Raw genomic sequence first — 20,503 nt, 5'->3', positions numbered from 1 at the left:
ATGTATATTATTGGATTTATCTCATAATTTCAATAACCGCAACAAAAAAAAATTTTTACTTCTGGAGAAATTTATAAAACTGAATCAGGATATTTAAAAAAGTATTATAGAAATCTATGAGAGTTAACCATAGAAAGAAAAGTTTCACTATGAGTAAAAACTATTTATGCCCTTTAATTTCCCTAAGCCATCAGAGCCTTATTCCAGTGATTAGCAACTCACTGGCTAATGAAAAATTTCATATAATACAGTCTATATTTTTCTCCCTATAATTCTTTACCTATCACAAGAACTCTATGTCTGTCTATATCATAACCTCCACATCCCTTTTTTCCGCTGTTTTTAATGCAACCCCTCCAAGTATATAGAGCATAATTTAAAGATGGATATGAATCAATAACAAAGGCCAAACATCAAAATTTTTGTGCTATAGTGTGTGCAAAGACTGCAATAGAGGCATGATGGTATTTTGAGTATATCTTTAGGTAGTATTCATATGTATGTGGTTTTACTATGTGCTCAAGAATCCTGATGATAGAACAAAAATGTGTACTGAGCTCTGCTTGCAGATAAAAAAATTATAATTAAGGTGGTAATAGCTTCTTGGCAAAGATTATAACAGCAGATGAGATCTGGTTGCATCATCATAATCTAGAGAGAGAAAAACAGCACAGCTCCATGTGGTGTGGAGATCTCCCACTCCAAAGGAAATAAAGCTAGTACCATCTGCTGGTAACATTATAATCATAATTTTCTTTGCATTACTGGAATGGTATACCAACATGTACTTCCCCCTCCCCACACAACAGTTACTGGCTAGTATTATGTTTTTGCACTTAAACCTTGAAAGGTGCTGGAAACACCCTAATTTCCATACCAGTGGCTGGATGCTCTCTCGCTCTCTCAAGACATTCTCAAGTAGAACTACACCAATCAATATGATTCCTATCAATGTTAAACGTATACCATACTATGTCTAGATTAAACCCAGCACTCTGCACTTCTTATCTCCTCTTTACATAAAAATAATAATAATAATAAGTGAACATACTGTAATTTCAACTCTTCAGAAGTAATGATCAAAGTGAAGGGATATTGAAGAATATGTCAAAGAATGGATTTAAGTTTTTGGTTGATGTTTTTATATTATGAAAATTATTTTATGCATCAGCACAAGCCATAGAACGTTAGTTCTTATAAAACTACTATAGTTCATTCAGTTATGTATTATGTCTGTTCACAGACCAATCTGCACATTGTGTGGGCTAAAAAACTGAGAATAATTTGTGGAGGGATGGCCCCACTCCTGCTTCATTTGAAGAGGCCTTTAAGAATTCCAACAGTCTCCACTTATGGAATAAGCAGATTTTTTCTTCCTCTTTCTTTGGAGAATAGCAACAATGTTGGGATAGGTAATACACATTAAAGAGGGCCTATTTCAAAAGAGATCCATTTAATTTGGATATATAACAGGGTAAATAAATAATTAAAAAGGTATGATCATTCTTTTCTGAACAGTCTGTGTATTCACTATTATATGCAGATTGAATTGTTTTGCATCACCACCATGACAAACTCATGAAACAGTGTGTCATGTCTATAAATTTTGGTTCTAAAGAGGTTGGTCTGTGTCTGTTTGCCAATAAAAAAACCCAAAAGAAATGGAATCTCTCTCTTGTTTTCACATCAGTTTTAGTAGTTAAAGTTTATAATTTATTCACTTGTGAATTCTTTAATTTGCAATCAAGATATACAAATATATCAATGTGCAGTATTTTAATTCATACAATATAATAAGTACTTTAGAAATTTAAAACAAAAGCCCATGCAATGAGAGCTATAAAATATTATTATACAAGTAAGCCATGCTCTTGTTTTGCACACAGCAATGAGTAAACTAAGGTCTGATACTTAGTGGATCAGTCTCATATTGAGGAAGCACTTTACCACAAATTTTCTCAGTGTTGCACTGTCTAAATAAATAAATTCTCCAGTGTAGAAGTATATTTCTATTTATTTAATGGGCATGTAATTCCCATATCATGGTTTCAACTCTTTTTGGAATTTCATGTGGGTAAGCAGGGACTGTAAAGACCTGAACGTCCCAGAGTGCTGAGATACATCCACAATATGTGAGATGCAAGATGGTATAATAGATCAAAATGTGAATTTAAGGTGAAAGCTGAATTAAGATGAAATGAGGGTATAGTCTCATTCTATACACAATGATATGCCTCCGCAATTTGGGACTGATGCACTAAGCAACAAATCTAGTTTGCTCATTGCTATGTAAAAAAAGAGGCCATGTCCTACTTGTACAATAATGTTTTATAGCTCTTGTAGCATAAAGCTTTTGCCTTAAATTTACTTGGGTTTTTTTTTTTTCTTTAAATCTGCTATATAATCTTGTTTCTCGTATACTGTGGATACATCTCATCACTAAATTGTTCAGATTTTCAGTGCCTGAGTACCCACTACAAGGTCCCAAAAAGGTTCAAATTAATTTTTTTTTTTTTTTTTTTTTTTTTTTTGGTAGTTGTTGGCGCATCGGCTTCTGTGGCCATAGTGCACCTCTCAAGGTTTTTGCAGTACTTTGATCCAAGCCCGAGGCGGGATTCGAACCCGCGACCTTTGGGTTGCCAGGCAGGCACTTTACCCACCTGGCTAGCCCGGTCGGCGTTCAAAATAATGATTTTAGACCTACCAGGAGATGAACTGAGTTTGACCTCTTCTGATTTAGGTCATATTTTTTTCATTTCATATCTATCACTCCATCCCATCTGCACACAACTGGTTTCTTCTACTCTCTATATAGGGCGTCTCAAAAATACACGGCATAACTTCAGGAATGAGTTCCTCATATGTAGACAATAAAAATATTTATATCAACGTAGTTCCAGAAATGCTTGGTTCCTGAGTTATTAACCGGAATGTCATCTCCCACAGGTGATATCCTTCATCACAAGGTACTGACAGAATCAATTGTTTTTCCATTCCGACCATGTACTGAAATCGTGAGCAAGCAGATATGCACTTTACGTATGGTTTGGCAGATGGAAATGCTCTGGAGGGTCGTTGTTTGTACCACGAAAGGTTCCCAGACCGAAGATGTCCAGACAGGAAAACGTTTGAAGGTATCCATCGCCGCCTTTGTGAACACGGGACCTTTAGAACTCGTGCTGCTGACAGAGGACGACCAAGATATATGACTCCTGAAGTAGAGGAGGAGATTTTGGATGTTGTGCATGCCACTCCTGGAATCAGCATACACAGAATAGCAAATGCAACTGGCTGTTCAACGTTCGACTATTTGGAGAGTGTTTCGAGAACACCAACTGTATCCTTACCATTTGCAACAGGTACAGGCTTGTCACCAGCAGATTACCCTGCGCGAGTAATGTTCTTGCCAGTGGTTCTTGCAGCAGTGTGGTACAACTCCTCACTTTCCTGCCTTAATGATATTCACAGATGAAGCACAGTTCACACGAGACAGAATCCAAACCTTTCACAATCAGCATGTATGGGCTGAGGAAAACCCACATGCAATTCTTCCATCACATCACCAACAGTGGTTCAGCTTACATCTGGGTGGGGGGGGTTTGGTGATAAGTTATTTGGGCCCCATGTACTTCCAAACAAACTCACAGGGTAGACGTACAGAAACTTTATGGAAAACAACATGCATGATTTCTTGGTCTACACGCCACTGATCATTCGTCAACAAGCACACTTCATGCATGATGGCGCTGCTGCATATTTCAGCCACCTAGCCTGCAATTACCTGAATCGAAGGTTTCCTGGTTGGTGGATAGGTAGAGGTGGACCAACTGCCTGGCCTCCATGCTCACTGATTTAAACCCACTAGATTTCTTCTTGCGGGGCCATTTAAAGTCATTGGTGTATTCAACTCCGGTAGCTGATGTGGAAACTCTCTGCAATTGAATTGTAGCAGGTTGTGAGACAATACGAAACATGCCAGAAATTTGGCATAATCTTCGCAAGTCCGTGAGACGTCAATGGAGGCCTGTATTCCGGCAGAAGGTGAACATTTTGAACAATTACTATAAGGTGATGTGAACAGTTAAGTGTCATAGACAGACCTTCAAAACTCGGAAACCAAGCATTTCCAGAACTATGTTGATATAAAATATTTTTATTGTCTACATATGAGGAACTCATTCCTAAAGTTATGCCATGTATTTTTGAGACACCCTGTATAAGAGACATTTTTTGAGGTTGAGTTTTTTTTTTTTTTTTGTCATCTCAAAATTGGATCAAATTAAAGAATTCAGTATAGGTAATGGCATACACTCTGAATAAATAACAATATGTTTCATTGGAGCAATCCTTTTTTATTTAGAGTGATGCAATACCAACTCATGGTGAAGTGCCTTCACAAAATGAGATTGATACACTAAGTAGCAAACCTATTTTCTCATTGCTACATGCAGAATGATGTTATTCCCTGCTCATATAATAAGGTTAGTACTCATAAAAAGGAGAGCCTGCTTCTACAGGGATGGGATACACTTAAATAGAAAGGTTGCAAGAATGTTTGCTGATGCTATCGAGGCAGTGTTAGGTGGGTCGGAAAACTGTTAGATTGGGGGGATACAGGGACTAATAGATTAACAGTAGCCACTGGCAGAGGTGAAAGTGATTCTTGCACTGCTTCTATTGGAATGAGCAGCAGCCTGGAAAATAAGATGCAGGATATTTCAGAGACTGCTGGGAATCATTAGAGTACAAGTAAACACATGGGTTGTGTTATGGTAGCTAAGAAAAAGAACAGGTGCATGTATACTTGCGTGTACACAAATGCTAGGAGTTTAGTAAATAAATTTGATGAATTTGAGGTATTGCTCAAAACATCAGAGGCAGATATTGTTGGGATTTCAGAGACGTGGTGTCACACAGATATAAGGAATGCAGAACTGGAATTTGGGGAGTACAATGTCTACATAAAGGATAGACAGGATAGGAAGGGAGGAGGAGTTATGCTATTAGTTAAGAAATACATAAAATCCAAGGAAGTGAAGCCAGTGGACATCGCTGGACAGTGCAGTGTCAAGTCAGTTTGGTGTGACATAAGCATTGGGAGATCAAAATTGAGAGTAGGAGTGTGCTATAGGCCTAATGACTCTGATGAGTATAACAAGAAACTGTACAGGGAAATAGAGTGGGCCAGTAAATCAGAGAGTCTTATAATGGGGGATTTTAATTTCCCAGATATTGACTGGAATTTGGGGACTGGTCACTCACACACTAGCAAGGCTCTTGTGGATTTACTGGATGATTGTTTTCTACATCAGCATGTTCGGGAGGCAACTAGAGGGAGTAATACTCTTGATTTGATTATCAGTAGTGATTCTTCATGCATTAAGAATCTGCAGATAAATGAACCACTAGGTGGCAGTGATCACAGTGTGCTGAAGTGGGATTAACTCAAAGAGGTAACTACCATTAGGGGTAAAGGGAAGGGTTATTGCTTTCGTAAAGGCGACTACGATGGACTGAGATAGTATTTAAATTCTATACAGTGGGACCAACTGTCCCACTTTGATGCTACCAACAGCAAATTCAAAATGAGAAGCATTCAAAGAACTTATCTTGGAAGCTACTAGGCTTTACATACCAACTAAGAAATATTGTTCAAGGTTTAGGCCTAAATGGATGTCAGATGAACTAATGAGACATATGGCAGAGAAGAAAAATGAATGGGATACAAAAAAATTAACACGTGACACAGAAGCATATGATAGATACAAGTTGATCTGTAGCCAAGTTACAAAGGAGGTTAGGCAGGCGAAGGCAGATTACGAGATATCTTTGGCAAGGAATGCAAAGAAAAACAGCAAAGAGTTCTTTACTTATGTAAACTCTAGAAGGAAGGGGATGAATCAGATTGGTCCACTTGATATCTATGGGTCAACTGTTGATGATCCTGCTCAGGTAGCTAACAAACTAAATGAATATTTTGCATCGACATTCACACATGGAGTTATTCAGCGAGGGGAATGCCAGAGGCGTATTCAACTCTGGCAGTAAGCTAGAGAATCTTGTAATCTCTGAGAGTAAAGTGGAGGAGAAATTGTTGAAGATAAACACAAGAAAGGCACCTGGGGTGGATGGGATCTATCCAGTTATATTAAAGAAGGCAGCAAAGGAAGTAAGCAAACCCTAAGCCATAATTATGAGAGCTTCCTTGGACTCATGGGAGGTACCCATGGACTGGAGATGTGCAAATGTAACCCCAATTCACAAAGAAGGATCAAAGGCTGACACAAGTAATTATAGACCTGTTAGTTTAACTTCTGTTCCTGGAAAATTAATGGAGGCACTGGTTAAAGAAGCACTGCCGGATCATCTAGACAAGACTTCAGTTATGGCTCGGACACAGTATGGTTTTGTTAAGGGGAAATCTTGCCTGACCAATTTGATTGGATACTATGATGCAGTCACAAAAGAACTGGATGCAGGGAATAACTCTGATATTATATACTTGGATCTTAGAAAGGCTTTTGATACTGTTGCACATGGAAGACTGCTGCACAAATTGGAACAGTGCGGCATTGGAGGCAAATTGCTGCTATGGATAAAGGGGTGGTTGAGGAGGAGAAGACAGAGTGGTAATCAATGGACACTGCTCATCGTGGACTAATGTTATTAGTGGAGTCCCTCAGGGTTCAGTATTGGGTCCATTATTGTTTTCTGTATTTATAAATGATATTGATGATGGTATATCAAGCTTAATGTCCAAGTTTGCAGACGATACGAAGGTTGGCAGGGTTGTCAAGGACACTACACTGCTGCAACAGGATATGTAAAGGTTGAGCAGATGGGCTGAGAGGTGGCAAATGAAGTTTAACATTGACAAATGTAAAGTACTACATATGGGAAACAGCAACCCCAGAGCAACGTATCAACTCTGTGGTACTACACTGACAGTGGTAGAGAATGAAAAGGACCTGGGGGTGGTTGTGCAGGCAGATATGAAGTTCTCTGAGCAGTGCAGATGGGCTGCAAGAGTAGCTCATGGTGTATTGTCAATGATATATAGGAATTTTTCTAGCAGGGATAAGGAGGTGATTATTCCCTTGTATAAGGCAATGGTCAGACCAAACCTAGAGTACTGTATACAGGCCTGGAGGCCTCATTTCAAGAAGGATGTAGAGCTGCTGGAACAAGTACAGAGAAGGGCAACAAGAGTAGTGGATGGAACAAAGGGGGGTGCTCTTACGAAGAAAGGCTTAAGTTTTGCAAATTACAGTGTCTGGAGACTAGACACCAGCGAGGTGATCTGATAGAGGTGTATAAAGCCTTGAATGGTTTGAGCAGGCTCAATGCTGATGGGATTCTCCCTCTTGCTCGGAATAATCACCTGAGAGGGCATAAATTCAAATTGAGGAAAGACAGATGTGTGGAAATTTGTCTTTAGTCAGCGGGTGGTTGGTTGGTGGAACAGACTTACATCCCTTGTCGTGGAAGTTGATAGCCTAAATAAGTTTAAGGCTCAACTGGACAGGTATTTCGAACAAACAGAGGGGTGAAGGGGAAGTGGTTATTATTTTTTTTTTTTATTTATTTTTTATTTTTATTTTTTTTTTGGCTGATGCTGCATAAGCTTGCTTTCTTGCATCAAATGCCTCTACTAATGCTAAAAATACTTACTCGTAAAGACTTATTTGCTCCAAGATTAAATTTAATTAAAATATAACATGAATTAAATTAAATACCATGTTTTTAATGAGCTATTTGATATTTAAACAGATTAAAAATTTTTCTACAATTTGAAAATAAATTGGTAATCAAGGTTGACTAGTCACAATAACTTTGCTTACCAAGGAAAATACTGCCTGTAGTTGCATGCTGAATGTGAACAGCTATTATACTTAATATATAATATTAAGAAATTTAAATTTAAAATCTTACTGGAAAGTCCCAGTGATAAATTTATGAGTGATGCATGCTAATTCAGTTTGATATTGCATGTATACAGACAGATCCCACTGAAAACTCAACTATAAAGGTATATAACAATTGAAACATTATAAAATTGAATGCATTTTTGTGTGTCAGTGACTGTTAAAATCTGTCAATAACATGTATTAAAAAATGTGCCTTACCACCTGGTTGTGCTACCTGCTCTTCATATTCAGCACTTGGCCTCCACTGATATGGCAGTACAAAAAATCCATTTGGATGGCGTACTGCAAAACCTGCTTGGCCATCTCCACCTCTCATCACCTGAAAATAACAAATCAAAACAATTTTTTTTTTTTTTTTTTTTCAAAACTACAAACATTTATGTCAAAGTAAAGTGCATTTTAATCTAAAGCTGTTAATACACATTACCTGGATCAACTAATGTTGATCCAGGTTTCTATCACTTAGTGATAGAAACCTTTGGTCCCAAGGCAGAAAATAAATGCAAAAATGTGTACAATTTTCAAATGATATAGCAGATATATATTTTAATTATACATGTATTACAGTATGTGGCAAATCAAAATGTCCATGTCACCATATGAATTTGGTATTAGTCATAAAATGTGCCTATTAATTTTTTGTATAATGTGATGTAAAAGAATGCTAGTGATTAACTGATATTGCATTGTGTTACCATTGATTTTATTTTATGTATATTAGGGTAAATCAAGTTTTTTACAGAAACAAAATTCTGAATCTTGATTTTCAATAGTTATGAAAGTTGCCAGATAGGACCCCTAATAATCCTGAAGAATTTCAGTAACATCAGTAATTAACTTGTGGTGCCTCAATAAGTTGGAAATTGCTGTTGTTGTTATTAAGAGCTTTATGGAGAGGGCAACTAAACACCATGTGCCAATGAAATATACAATAAATACAATTTACAATGTACATGGATCTAAGTTGTTCTTTTAGTGGCATGGTGCACAGGTAAATCAAAATGGATATTTAACAAGAAATTAAGCACAGCAATCTGCATAGAGTGCTGTGCAGGATATTCTGTAATTTCTTAAAGAATTGCAGATTATTCTCAGACATTTCATAATATCTTGAATTGACAGGTGGCAGTTATAGAGAGTGAATGTGGGATAGTGAGCTCTAGGATTATATTCAAGGCTGAAGATCAGATTAAGTGATCATCACATGTGGATTAATGTTCTCAAATGATTATCAAACCACAGATCCAACCACATTGGTTAGATAAATATAGGAACATACTGGGAAAAAAAACCACAAGTCAGGAAGTTTTCAAAATGTGTCTGCAATTCTACCCAGGCACAATATGGAAGACTATGGATTAAGCCCTAAGGATTAAATCATTCTTATAAATTAACTCATCACTTGAGGGACTCTTCAAGGCCCTTGGGGTAAATTTTTATCAGTGTGGCCTGCACTTGTAGGCAGAAGAAATCTACTTTGAAGAGATGAAATACAATTGAAGAAAGCCAGTGCACAAGTTTTGATCACTATCATTGAAAATGCTAAATACGGGGATGGGGGTAACATAGAGATGCATGTTTATCTGATGATAAAGGTCAAAATAATGCTTACACACATCTCAAAAGTTCTTATTTCTTGCTGCAACAGCCAATATTGGCAAAATGTGCCAAAAACAGCATGTTTCGAATAAAACATGCCAACTTAAATAACTTTAAGGAGAGTGCCAGGGTAGTAAGCTAAGAATTAAACATAGTTAACACTCAATCGTAAATGTGTCTATAGTAATGTGCGAATTCGAATTCCTGGTTAAGACAACTAATGCTGGCATAACAGGGCTAATGGAAATGTGGCACAGAAATAGGGGATGATGAGTTTCAGTATAGTATGTGTAATGTATTTAGGGGAGCCAGACAAGATAGAAGGGGGGGGGGAATCATGCTTACTAAAAGCAGCTTAAGCACAACTAAATCTTTACCACATTCAGAACTTATGCATACCAGCAGAGAATCTGTGTGGTGCAAAGTAGTTCGATACAAAGGTATAATGAGAGTGGGGGTGTGTTACCAACCAGAAAATTGTGAACGGTAATATGATGAGAACCTCCACATGCAGACAGAATGGATGAGCATGGATCTGGCAGAATGTCTTATGAGTGATTACAATTTTCTCTTTATTGATTGGAGCAAATAGAATTCCCACCATGCAACCAAAATTTTCAAATAAACTAGCTGATTATTATTTACACCAGCATGTTAGAGAAAAAACTAGGGGTAAGGATATTCTAGACCTCATTCATTACCCACAATTCAGATGACATAGGGTTTTCACAGTATTGGAACCATTAGCAGGAAGTAATCATGCAGTCCTTAGTTGGCGATTTAAAAAAAAAAAAAAGTTGTAGTTGTTAAAAGGACTGGGCTTTAATTTCAAGAATGGGAACTATGACAATTTAAAATGCTACAAAGCTCTATCAACTGAGCAGACAGCAGAGGGAGGATAATTACATTTAGAATACCCTTAAAGCAATAGTCACAGAAGCTATGAATGCATATATACCAATAAGAAAATATTGCACAAGGAGGATGCCTAAATGGATGAATACAGTAAATGGACCAGAATAATACAGCAGAAAAATATGGCATGGGACAGTTACAGAGCAATGAAGAATAACGAAGCCTATGATAGCTAAAAGTTAATCCATAATAGTATCACAGAACAGGTGAGTTTGGTAAAGGCTCAGTATGAGAAATCACTGGCTAAGAGGGCAAAGAACAGGGACAATGAGTTTCTCACATAAGTGAATACAAAGAAGAAAACAAATCACATCGGACCCTTGTATAGTGTGTGTAAAAGCCTTAGATGATCCAACTGATGAATTGAACAGTACTTCACATTGATCTTTACAGACGAAATACCCCTCACAGTGAGGAGAGACTGGGAGAGTGAGGCTGGGCAGCACAAAATTAGTGATATCAAAATTAAAGATGACTGTTTATCAAGAAATCTTTCAAGTCTAGCAGCTAATAAGACTCCTGTTGTTGATGGAATATACTCAGTAATTATGAGAGCATCACTGAACTCAGGAGAGATTCCTCTGGGTTGGAGAAGTGCCAAAGTATTGCTAATACATAAAGGCAGTTCTAAGAGTGAAGTGGGTAACTGTAGACCAGTCTGTCTGACTTCAGTGCCAGAAGAAAATCATGGAGGCAATCATAAAGAGTGCAATACAGGGACATTTTAATAGAAATGAAATTCTGAGAGTGACATAACATGGTTTTATTAAGGGAAAATCATGTTTAAACCTGGTTAGTTACTCATAATCTAGATGTAAGAAATAATTATGACATTGTTTATTAGGATTTTAGCAGGGCACTTGACTAGGTTTGTGAGAGGTTACTGTATAAGCTGAAACATGTTGGAATCATATGTGAGATTCTAAGAGGGCTTACATATCAGGAAGCAAAGGGTTATGATTAATGGTTACTACTCAGACTGGTCTAACTTTAGAAGTGGGTTTCCATGGATATCTTATAAGAACATGTTGTTTCTGATTTTCATAAATGACACCAATGAAGTGTGTCATTTCATAAATGACACACTTGTCATATTGGTGTCAATATGACAATAAATTGGTGTCAATTTATGACACCATGGAATGAAGGTGTCATTTATGACACCTTCATTCCATGGATATCTTATAGAAACACTGTTGTTTCTGATTTTCATAAATGACACCAAATGAAGGGACAGAGGGTGTAATGTCAAAATTTGCATATGATACAAAGATTAGAAGAGTAATCAGCATCAAGTTGGAGAGGTTAATGATCAGTGCCAAGCAATGCTCCTTCAGGATGGCTTGGACGGGCTTCAAGTATGATCAAAGAAGTGACAGCTATGTTATAATGCAGCCAAAGGTAACTTATACACTTGACAGAATTGAATTAAAAACAGTTGAGGAAGAAAAAAATTTGGAACTTGTGGTAAGGCTGGACTTGAAGTTCATTAAGCACTGTAGACAGGTAGCAAGGAAGACCGATGGTACCCTATCAATGATTTTTTGAACATTTGCTTGTAGAGATAGGGAAGTCATAATCCTACTGTATAAGACAATTGTAATGTCACACTTGGAATACTGTATCCAAGTATGGAGACAACACTTAAAAGAAGACAAAGTGTATTGCCTATCTTTGGATCCTGCAAAGGGTCCAAAGACAGGCAAAACTGCAGAGATCTGAAAAAGTGCGCCCATATTGAGGAAAGAATGAATATGGGCTACAGAGCTTGGAAATCAGACACCTTAGAGGGGACCCCTCACTGAGGCCTATAAGCCTCTGAGAGGGGTGAACAAATTAAAAATGAACAAAGGTGACATTTTCACTGCTATGAATAATTCTGGAACTAGGAATCATAAATTAAAATTATGGATGAAAGAGATTTAGGCTGGATTGTGGGAAGTATTCATTTAGTAATGACAAATAATGCAAGGAAGCAAGCTTATATAGCATCAGCCAAATAAATAAACAAACAAAAAAATGCTGCCCACATTACCTCACCACATGGAGCTCCAACAATTGACTACCTTCTGGCACTGAAAGCAAATTTCTGCACATCTAATCCTGCAACCATCCTTCCTTAATTTAAATTTATGCCTCCTTATATACATTGTCTGATCAAGAGTAAGCATGCCAAAAACATATAGCTTACTAGTTGAGGCCAATAGTTTGAGGAAATTAAAAGGTTAATTGGATAGTTACCCATATGAGAAGATAAACATACAGGTTCTATATTTGCTTTTTTTCATAATTTTTATTTTTCAGCCAGTGCAGCAAAAGTCTAACTTCCTTGAATCTTATGGCTAATATTTCCTATACCACTTCTTGTAAAGATATCAGAATAGATAAATACTAGTAACTAAATTACACAGAGCAATTTAGTTAACTATCTTAATAACCCTTACACACAAATAAGCTTTCTTACCTAATATATAAACACATACATATGAACAGATCCATTGTTAATTAAGAGAAAATTTTAATTTCAATAGTTTCTATCCTTTAATTTTCTTGGAGCATTTTAATTTTACATCTAAAGGGTGGATTGTTAGCACTTCTCTTTGATGGTGGACTACACTTTGTCTTGCCCCTATCCTTCAACCTGTCTGGCTAGTGCAGCCCCACCAGCAGTCTGGGTCATTGAGTACTCAAACCTCCTGACCACAATAAGGTGGTAGTCCATGAAGAGGAATTAATAGTTAATTGGTCAAGATTCTGTAAATAAAATGCTAATAAGCAACTAAAAGGTAAATTAAATCATGAATAATAACAATGAATACCCACATATCTGAATTGCAGTCCGTATTAAACTGTCAGCTTCATGCAAGAAAGGAAGCTTAAACAGCATGGACAAAAAAAAAAAAAATTCACACATCACATGTCAGTCTTCTAGAATAATTTGTCTAGCACTTCCTTAAAATTATCTAAACTATCCACTTTCACAATGCCAGATGGAAGTTTGTTCTGACAATTATCCACTGGCTGAAGGCAAATTTCTGCACATTTGTCCTGCAAACATTTCAATTTGGATTTATGCACCCCCCCTCATGTGTGTGTTGTCTGAGCAAGAGGAAGGTTGCCATCAGTGTTTAGCTTACTCAATCCATTCAGAGCATTAAATACCAATGCTATCATAATATCAATTGAAGTATATCAAAAAGCCTCTGAAATGGAGTCACACTTTGTATAATAAACATAATTCATTAAAACCATACAAAAGAAGGAAACTATGATAGAAATGTGTTGAACATAGTTTCATATCATATTTACATCTCTTTTACATTTCCATGCTAAAAATTTGCCGAAAAAGCCCTGCAATCTAAGGAATCTGACTTCAAAACTTTGAAAATATTAGTACTAAATTAATAATAGTGCTTTTCCATATGGTTCAGTTTGTCAGCTGCATGTGCCCTTAATTTTTAAATTAAGTTCATAAGGTATTATTTCTTTTATACTAGCTCAGGAGAAATGTTAGTGTATATCTGCCTACAATCAAATTCATAATCAAATCTCTGTATTAAAAAAAAAAAAAAATGGTTCAACTCAAGTATTTGTACGCACTCATGTTTGATTACGTTACGTTTACAAGCAAAGGCCGCTGGCGTGCGAATTAAAAGGTGTGGTGGGCAAAGGTCTTGTTTCGAGGAGGATTGCAGTTTTTAATTTATATTAAATAGCATAAATTACGCTGTAAATCGGCAGCTTCACTTTATTACACAATACTTCCAAAAAAAAAACCTTACTTTCGAACCCAATGTCGTGACGATTCGCCGATTAAATCATAAGATAATATATATTACAAATGCTTCTTTTGGATAAACCATACGTTAACTCAAATTTTCCGCCGGTCAATGAAATTATAATAATACAGGTATAGAGAAATTACTTTACAAACACAGAATTTTCGTTTGAAATGCTGTAAATAAATGCAAAATAATTAGTTTCCATAATTAAAATATATATATATGTGTGTGTGTGTGTGTATAAACCGATAAAGGGCTGAATAAAGTAATCCGGTTACGATATTCACTTATATTACGTAACCTGCATGAAAAATAAACTCATAAATATATTTTACAGTTCTGAAAAAACTGCTCTCGTTATCAAGTATTCCTTCTATTACGTACACTGACATTAATGTTTTTACTGTGGGATGACTTACTGTCTGCAAACAAAACACCTGTTATTCAACCTGTTCGCTTTACGTCACTTACCTGGAAAGCGACATATAGTGTGGAACCGGGTTGAATAAACTGGTAAAAGCACTCCTCTCTGCCTGCGTCAACATGCACTTTAAATTCAAAGGCAACACCGAGATCTTTGTCAAAAGTATACGTTTCCGCTGCACAGTGTAAACAGTACCTTAAAATTAATAATACGGTTGCTCCTAATAGCAACGTGGACACCGCCATTGTTACACCTCACAGGATCACACGAGACCTAGCAAAACGTCATCATTTCCTCTTATTCCGATAGGATAATCAAAGAAACCCAAACTGGTAATATATTTTTTTTTTTTTTTTTTTTTTTAATTATCCCAGCCGAAATGCCTTACGGGAAGTCTGCACAAATAAAAATCCTCCATTTTAATTAAGGATACTTATTTAACATGTAGTTTTTTTATTCATACTGGAATAAAACTGCTGTTTTTTTTTTTTTTTTTTTCCCTCTACAAAAACATGTTCTGAAAATACAGGAGTAGCCCTCCTATTCCTAGCCGGAACAGTGGCGAAACAACCATACTGCTAGGTCTTCCACCTCGGGGATAGAAAGGGATCCCGACAAATAGTTTAGTACAGTGGTTTTCAACCGGGATGCTGCGGCACACTAGGCTGCCGCAACAACATTCTTGGGGTGCCGTGTAATTTGGGTTTAAGTTACTTAAAGTTATTACTATTACCGGTATTTATTTTATTTATATTTTTAATTTATACATTTATTTCATTATAAAAAGGTGTACGGTATCTATTGTACTGCATCTTTTTAATTTTGTGGTGATCTATAATTTATCTTTATTTAGTACCTCTATATGAAGAACAAAATTATTATATAGATATATATTAAAAAGTTGAAAAATCACTGTGTTTTTGTTATTTGTTTTGGCTTAGGGGTGCCGTGAAACAATTACTGGGACACTAAGGGCGCCGTGAACCAAGAAAGTTTGGGAACCTCTGGTTTAGTATGTGGTTTCGTTTCGGAACGCATGGTACTTTATCTCTATTAACAGCATCTTTATTGAGTTTTATGTTTTTTAAAATATTATTCTCTCCGTTATGTTTTTTTTTTTTTTAACTGAGTACATTCCAAAATTAATTATCATTAATTAATTTAGAAGTAAACTTAGAAGCTACCTACGCCTTTTATACCAGCTGAGAAATACCGTTTATGGCTTAGACTTCACTGTATGTCAGATGAGACTAGAGGCAGAGAAGAAAAATGGATGGCATACATATAAATTACAGACTCCTGTAGTAGATATAAACTAGTCTGGAATTAAGACTGTTCCTAGCCGGAACAGTGGCGAAACAACCATACTGCTAGGTCTGGTTGTTTCACTCGGGTATAGAAAGGGGAAGTAAAGAGAGTCAGGGATCCCTACAAATGGTTTAGTGTGTAGTTTCGTTTCGGAACACATGAAACGTTATCTCTATTAACAGCATCTTTATTAAATTTTATGATTTTTATTTTTTTTTTATTTTACATTATTCTATCTTACATTACAATATTTTACATTATTCTCTCCGTTATGTCTTTTTTTTTTTTTTTTAACTGAGTGCCATACATTCCAAAATACACTCCAAAATTAATTAATAGCATAATGTACATGTAATAAATTATATATTGTATGATGCTGGTAATATATAGTAATATTACATTGTTAATATTATTAACTATAATAATAAATATTGATGAACTTAATAAGTTGTTCATAACTGACTCAAAAATATTTATTATATATACTGCAGTGGTCGTAATGGAAAATTTTACAAAACGGAATGATTGTTAATAATATATCTTATTTTTTATAATCAAATCAAGTATCTACTGTACATGACGATGTGTGAGACGAACCTGATGGTTCTGCGGTCAGTTCCTAGCCTTGGTATTTTGTATTATTTCTTTGATTTCACTGCAGAAAAATATTAATATTATATTATTCAATCATAAAATCCTACTATCAAACATACGATTTCCATATTCGAATGTAACCTAAGAAGAACATTACATGGTACGCAATACAGTACAATTTTATTAAATTGAAGAAAACACTTTTCCGCGTAACACAAGTTAAATTAGTTTATTGGTCGGTCAATCAAAGAAAAAAAATTTTTTTTTTTTTTTTTATAATTCTTGCCCTAAATAGTTCCAATACCAAATTTCTCTTGTGGTGCTTTAGATTCCTCTTTTGAAATTCTGTCATCGGCCGAAGGTGGATCCGATTATGTAATTTTTAGCATTGCCCTCGTGTTTGAGACTAATAGCTGGACTAAAAAGAATATAAAAGTCCAAAAGCAGTCGCACACAGGCGCCTGCTCTCCAGAGCGACAAAATGAACGTAGATTCTTCGTTCTTCAATGTTTAATGAACAAAGCGAAAAAATTAACACAGACCTTTTCATGTTTGAGTAGAGGGGGCAACATTTTCTTGTTTCCAATCAGGCGTTTAGACGTCTTGACGCAGCTCCACCAATATGTATCACTACCTAACAATAACATTTACTCAGAGAGTAAAGGAAAATCCCTTTAATATCTACATCCTGGATCCTTAATTTTTTTTCCCCCATTCAGGACACCGTCGGAAGAGAATGAATATCTTTACTACTAGCATGATTTTATTAAAGAGTGACTTAGTTCTAAATTCCGATGTATCAGTTTGCCATCCTTAATTCAGAACTGAGGTGCTAACGACTATTTTTTTTCGGTACTGTTCATTCTTATAATGCAACTAGTAGCTCAAAGCGAGAGGAGTCCACTGTGACAACAGTCATCAGAGGCTGATAACTCTCCTACATATCAGCTACTTTAAAAATAAACAAGATCTCAAGATTGGCCTATTGTAATTTTTTACAAACGTATTTCAATTTTATATAAAATACGCTGGTTGTATGACTATTATAATTTTTATTACTTGCATAACCATATTACATTATGGTATTATATTATTTGCATAGGATAACTATTATAAATTTTATGTAACTACCCATGTGCGTCTTTTTTTTTTTTTTTTTTTGACGTTAAAAACGTTTTTACTGGCTTTATTCCAAAAATTTTGTAACGAAAAATCGTCATGCGAAAAGCGTTACGAAAATTTATTCCAGTTTAATTTATCTTCTACTGGACCAAATTTAATGAAATTTTGCATGGAGCTTCATCTTAGCTCTATACTAGAGGAAAACTTTTAAACCTCTGAAAATTGCAGAAGTTTTCTGATTTTCTCGCATTCTTCTGTCACTGTTTGGGAAACCATGGAAACGGCCCCTGCTTGACGCAGCTGTTCCATCACGAAAGGGGATGCTAGGAACGTGCCATTAAAAGAAAGGGTGATTGGTTATGGAGGAGAGAATGCTGTCGTCTGGTAGTGTATCACTCTAAAATAGCTCATCTCGAAAAGGATTAAATGACGTCATATTTCCTTTGCGACGTCATCAAAATGTTGCGCGTCACGTCTGATTTAAAATAAACTCTAGTTGATCTTACATGAAAGAAACTTTCTCAATTTGTCTTTTTTTCGCCACTCAACCGCGCTTTTTTTGTTTTTTTTTTTTGTTTTTTTTTTACAGTTAAACTCTGAGGCTGGAAAAGAGTTCTGCACATTTATGAAAACATTCTTCAACACCCCCAGGGGCTCATATCTGGTGAGTATGGGCTTGGCACACCCAGGGTCCTGAGCTGGATATCATCATTCTTCTCTTTCTTGGTGATTCCTTTTGACTTCTCTCTCTCTCAGGGTAACTCGGGAATTTTTTTTTTGGCTGGTGCAACATAAGCCTCAAGCTTCCTTGCACCATATGGCTAATAATAATAATAATAATAACTTGGACATGCCATCAGATCTTTCGATAAATACTGCACGTAATGGAACAACTATAGGTGGCGTATTCAGTCGTGAACTAAAATCTCTGCAATGTAAAAAAATTAGTAAAAATTATATATCCTACTGTAGACATCACAGACTAATACTTTCAGTAACCGATATGTAATTATTATTAATAAAATAAAAACACTGTTATATTGTTATGTTATATATTATATGATCCATGAATTTTATTAATATCTGAAAATTAAAACGGTTTTAACGCCTGCCGATGATTCATAAATGTAAAACACGTCAAATATGCTAGCGGCAGGACACATTATGTACCTGGTAGAGAATTTTTTACATAACTGGGCACATAATTTCTTTTTACATAATTAAAGAAACACGTAAAAATTTGAAGTAAATTTAAAATTAAATCAAGCAAGGATTCTCCAGGTAATTATTTTTATTTCTGTGCATCGTGATTGACCATTTTCTGGCCTCTCGTATAAATGGTTCGCACTTGTCACACGTTTCGTGAAGTCCAGATTCAAATTCCGTTGGAAACTGGAGGAATAAAGTTGTCTTCAACGGGGCTGCATTTATCGAATTAAAGGAGGAGGGTGGCTTAGTTTATAGAGTGGTTTCTCTATAAACAGCATGAAAATTGGCCGGTGAACGCATACACTTGCAAATAAAATGCGCAATAATCCATGAGAACTGACATACAATGTGAATGGGGTGCTCTATATATGAAGTTGTTGTTGTTGTTGTTATGGGGGTTTCCTGGCGCATAAGCTACTTGGCTATAATGCAATATATCAAATCGATGCGCCAGAAATATCCAACAATCAAGAAGGCGAAACGTGAATTTTGTGTTAATGTGTGGACAGTGCATGAAAATTCGGTCGTGCCAATTTTTCATGCGAAGATCGAATATTTCGTCCCCCCACATTACTTTAATGGGACAGATGAGCGAGAACAAAAAAAAAAAAAAAAACAACTATTTATTAGGGTCACCCGGAAAGTTATTTCATCTACCCATGTGTATTGTGTCTGTAAATTGCGTTTTTTCTCTGGTCTGTTTGCCTGCTTTTGTTTAACGAAAAATTCCGGGGGGAAAACCTTGCTATCTACGCCTGATACCGATTGACTCAGCCACAGAGTGAAAAAAAAACCCCATAAAAGTTCCTCGCGTCATCAACGGAATTCGAACATAGGCCTTTTCCACCGGGTGTGGGGAAGACGGTGACGATACCACTGTGCTACCGCGCAGACAGATGAGAGGGAACAAATAACTCTGCTTTCACCCCTATTGTCAGTTGTGTCCTGTGCCTGGTTACTGGGGCTTCAAGAGAAGAAGGAGGCCCGTTAGCAGCCCCGGGCCTAGTCACTGTGTAGGGAATACGGACTACCACCATACGTTATACAAAAGAGGAAGTGGAGGGGGATGCGGCCAGTTGAGGCTGGTTATCTTCTGCACCGGTCACAACAACTTGATGCGCCTCCGTAGTCAGGTGGCCAGAAGCAGCAGTGCGTAGCACACGCTTCTTGATTAGACCGGGGTTCAAGCCCATGACCACCAAATACGGAGGATGCGAAAAGGTCAGGGAATGACCAACGCATATTCCCGAAGCAATATGGCCTTAGTTGCTAATGCTCCTAAAAACCAAATAACAAACAAACAGTACCTTGAATGTGGGTTCGAACCAACAATCAATAGAATATTGGTCTCACGTCCTAGCCACTGCCCATCAGTTATGTAAAATTTTATGAAAACAATTAATCAATAAAGTAACGCATAATAAGTAGAAAACGATTCTCTCTATTATATCATTCGATTAGCCATCCTTTAGTTCCTCAAAAAGTAACTGTCTTCTACAGTTACATTCGCGTAGCCAGGGTAGGTTCAGCAGGTACATTATACCCCTGACGCCGAAATCTGGTATTATGACGCTTTTTAGCATTATGCAATTGAAGCCTTTTTTTTTTTTTTTTTTTGTGAA

The 20,503-nt window shown here is 36.4% G+C and overlaps 1 protein-coding gene across 2 annotated transcripts in view; it reads right to left on the bottom strand.

The window, feature by feature from the left end:
- loj (p24 family member logjam) overlaps positions 1-14,901 on the bottom strand; it is a 31,818-nt gene extending 16,917 nt beyond the window's left edge. The window contains exons 1-2 of one of the 2 annotated variants that reach the window (XM_090371531.1): positions 14,696-14,901; positions 8,130-8,247 (exon numbers count right to left, since the gene is read on the bottom strand). In XM_090371531.1, the coding sequence (XP_090227657.1) occupies positions 8,130-8,247; positions 14,696-14,893 (316 nt within the window). In that variant the 5' untranslated portion in view covers positions 14,894-14,901. Of the gene's footprint in view, positions 1-8,126; positions 8,248-14,695 lie in introns of both variants that reach the window. The other variant, XM_090371530.1, reaches the window with a different exon arrangement.
- Between the last annotated feature and the right edge of the window lie 5,602 nt (positions 14,902-20,503).

The sequence above is a fragment of the Mastigoproctus giganteus genome, chromosome 4, assembly GCF_048544385.1.
Source record: "Mastigoproctus giganteus isolate SK-2022 chromosome 4, ASM4854438v1, whole genome shotgun sequence".
Lineage (NCBI taxonomy): Eukaryota > Metazoa > Arthropoda > Arachnida > Uropygi > Thelyphonidae > Mastigoproctus > Mastigoproctus giganteus.
Note: the sequence above shows the minus strand (reverse complement) of the source record. Positions and strands in the feature narration are given on the sequence as shown.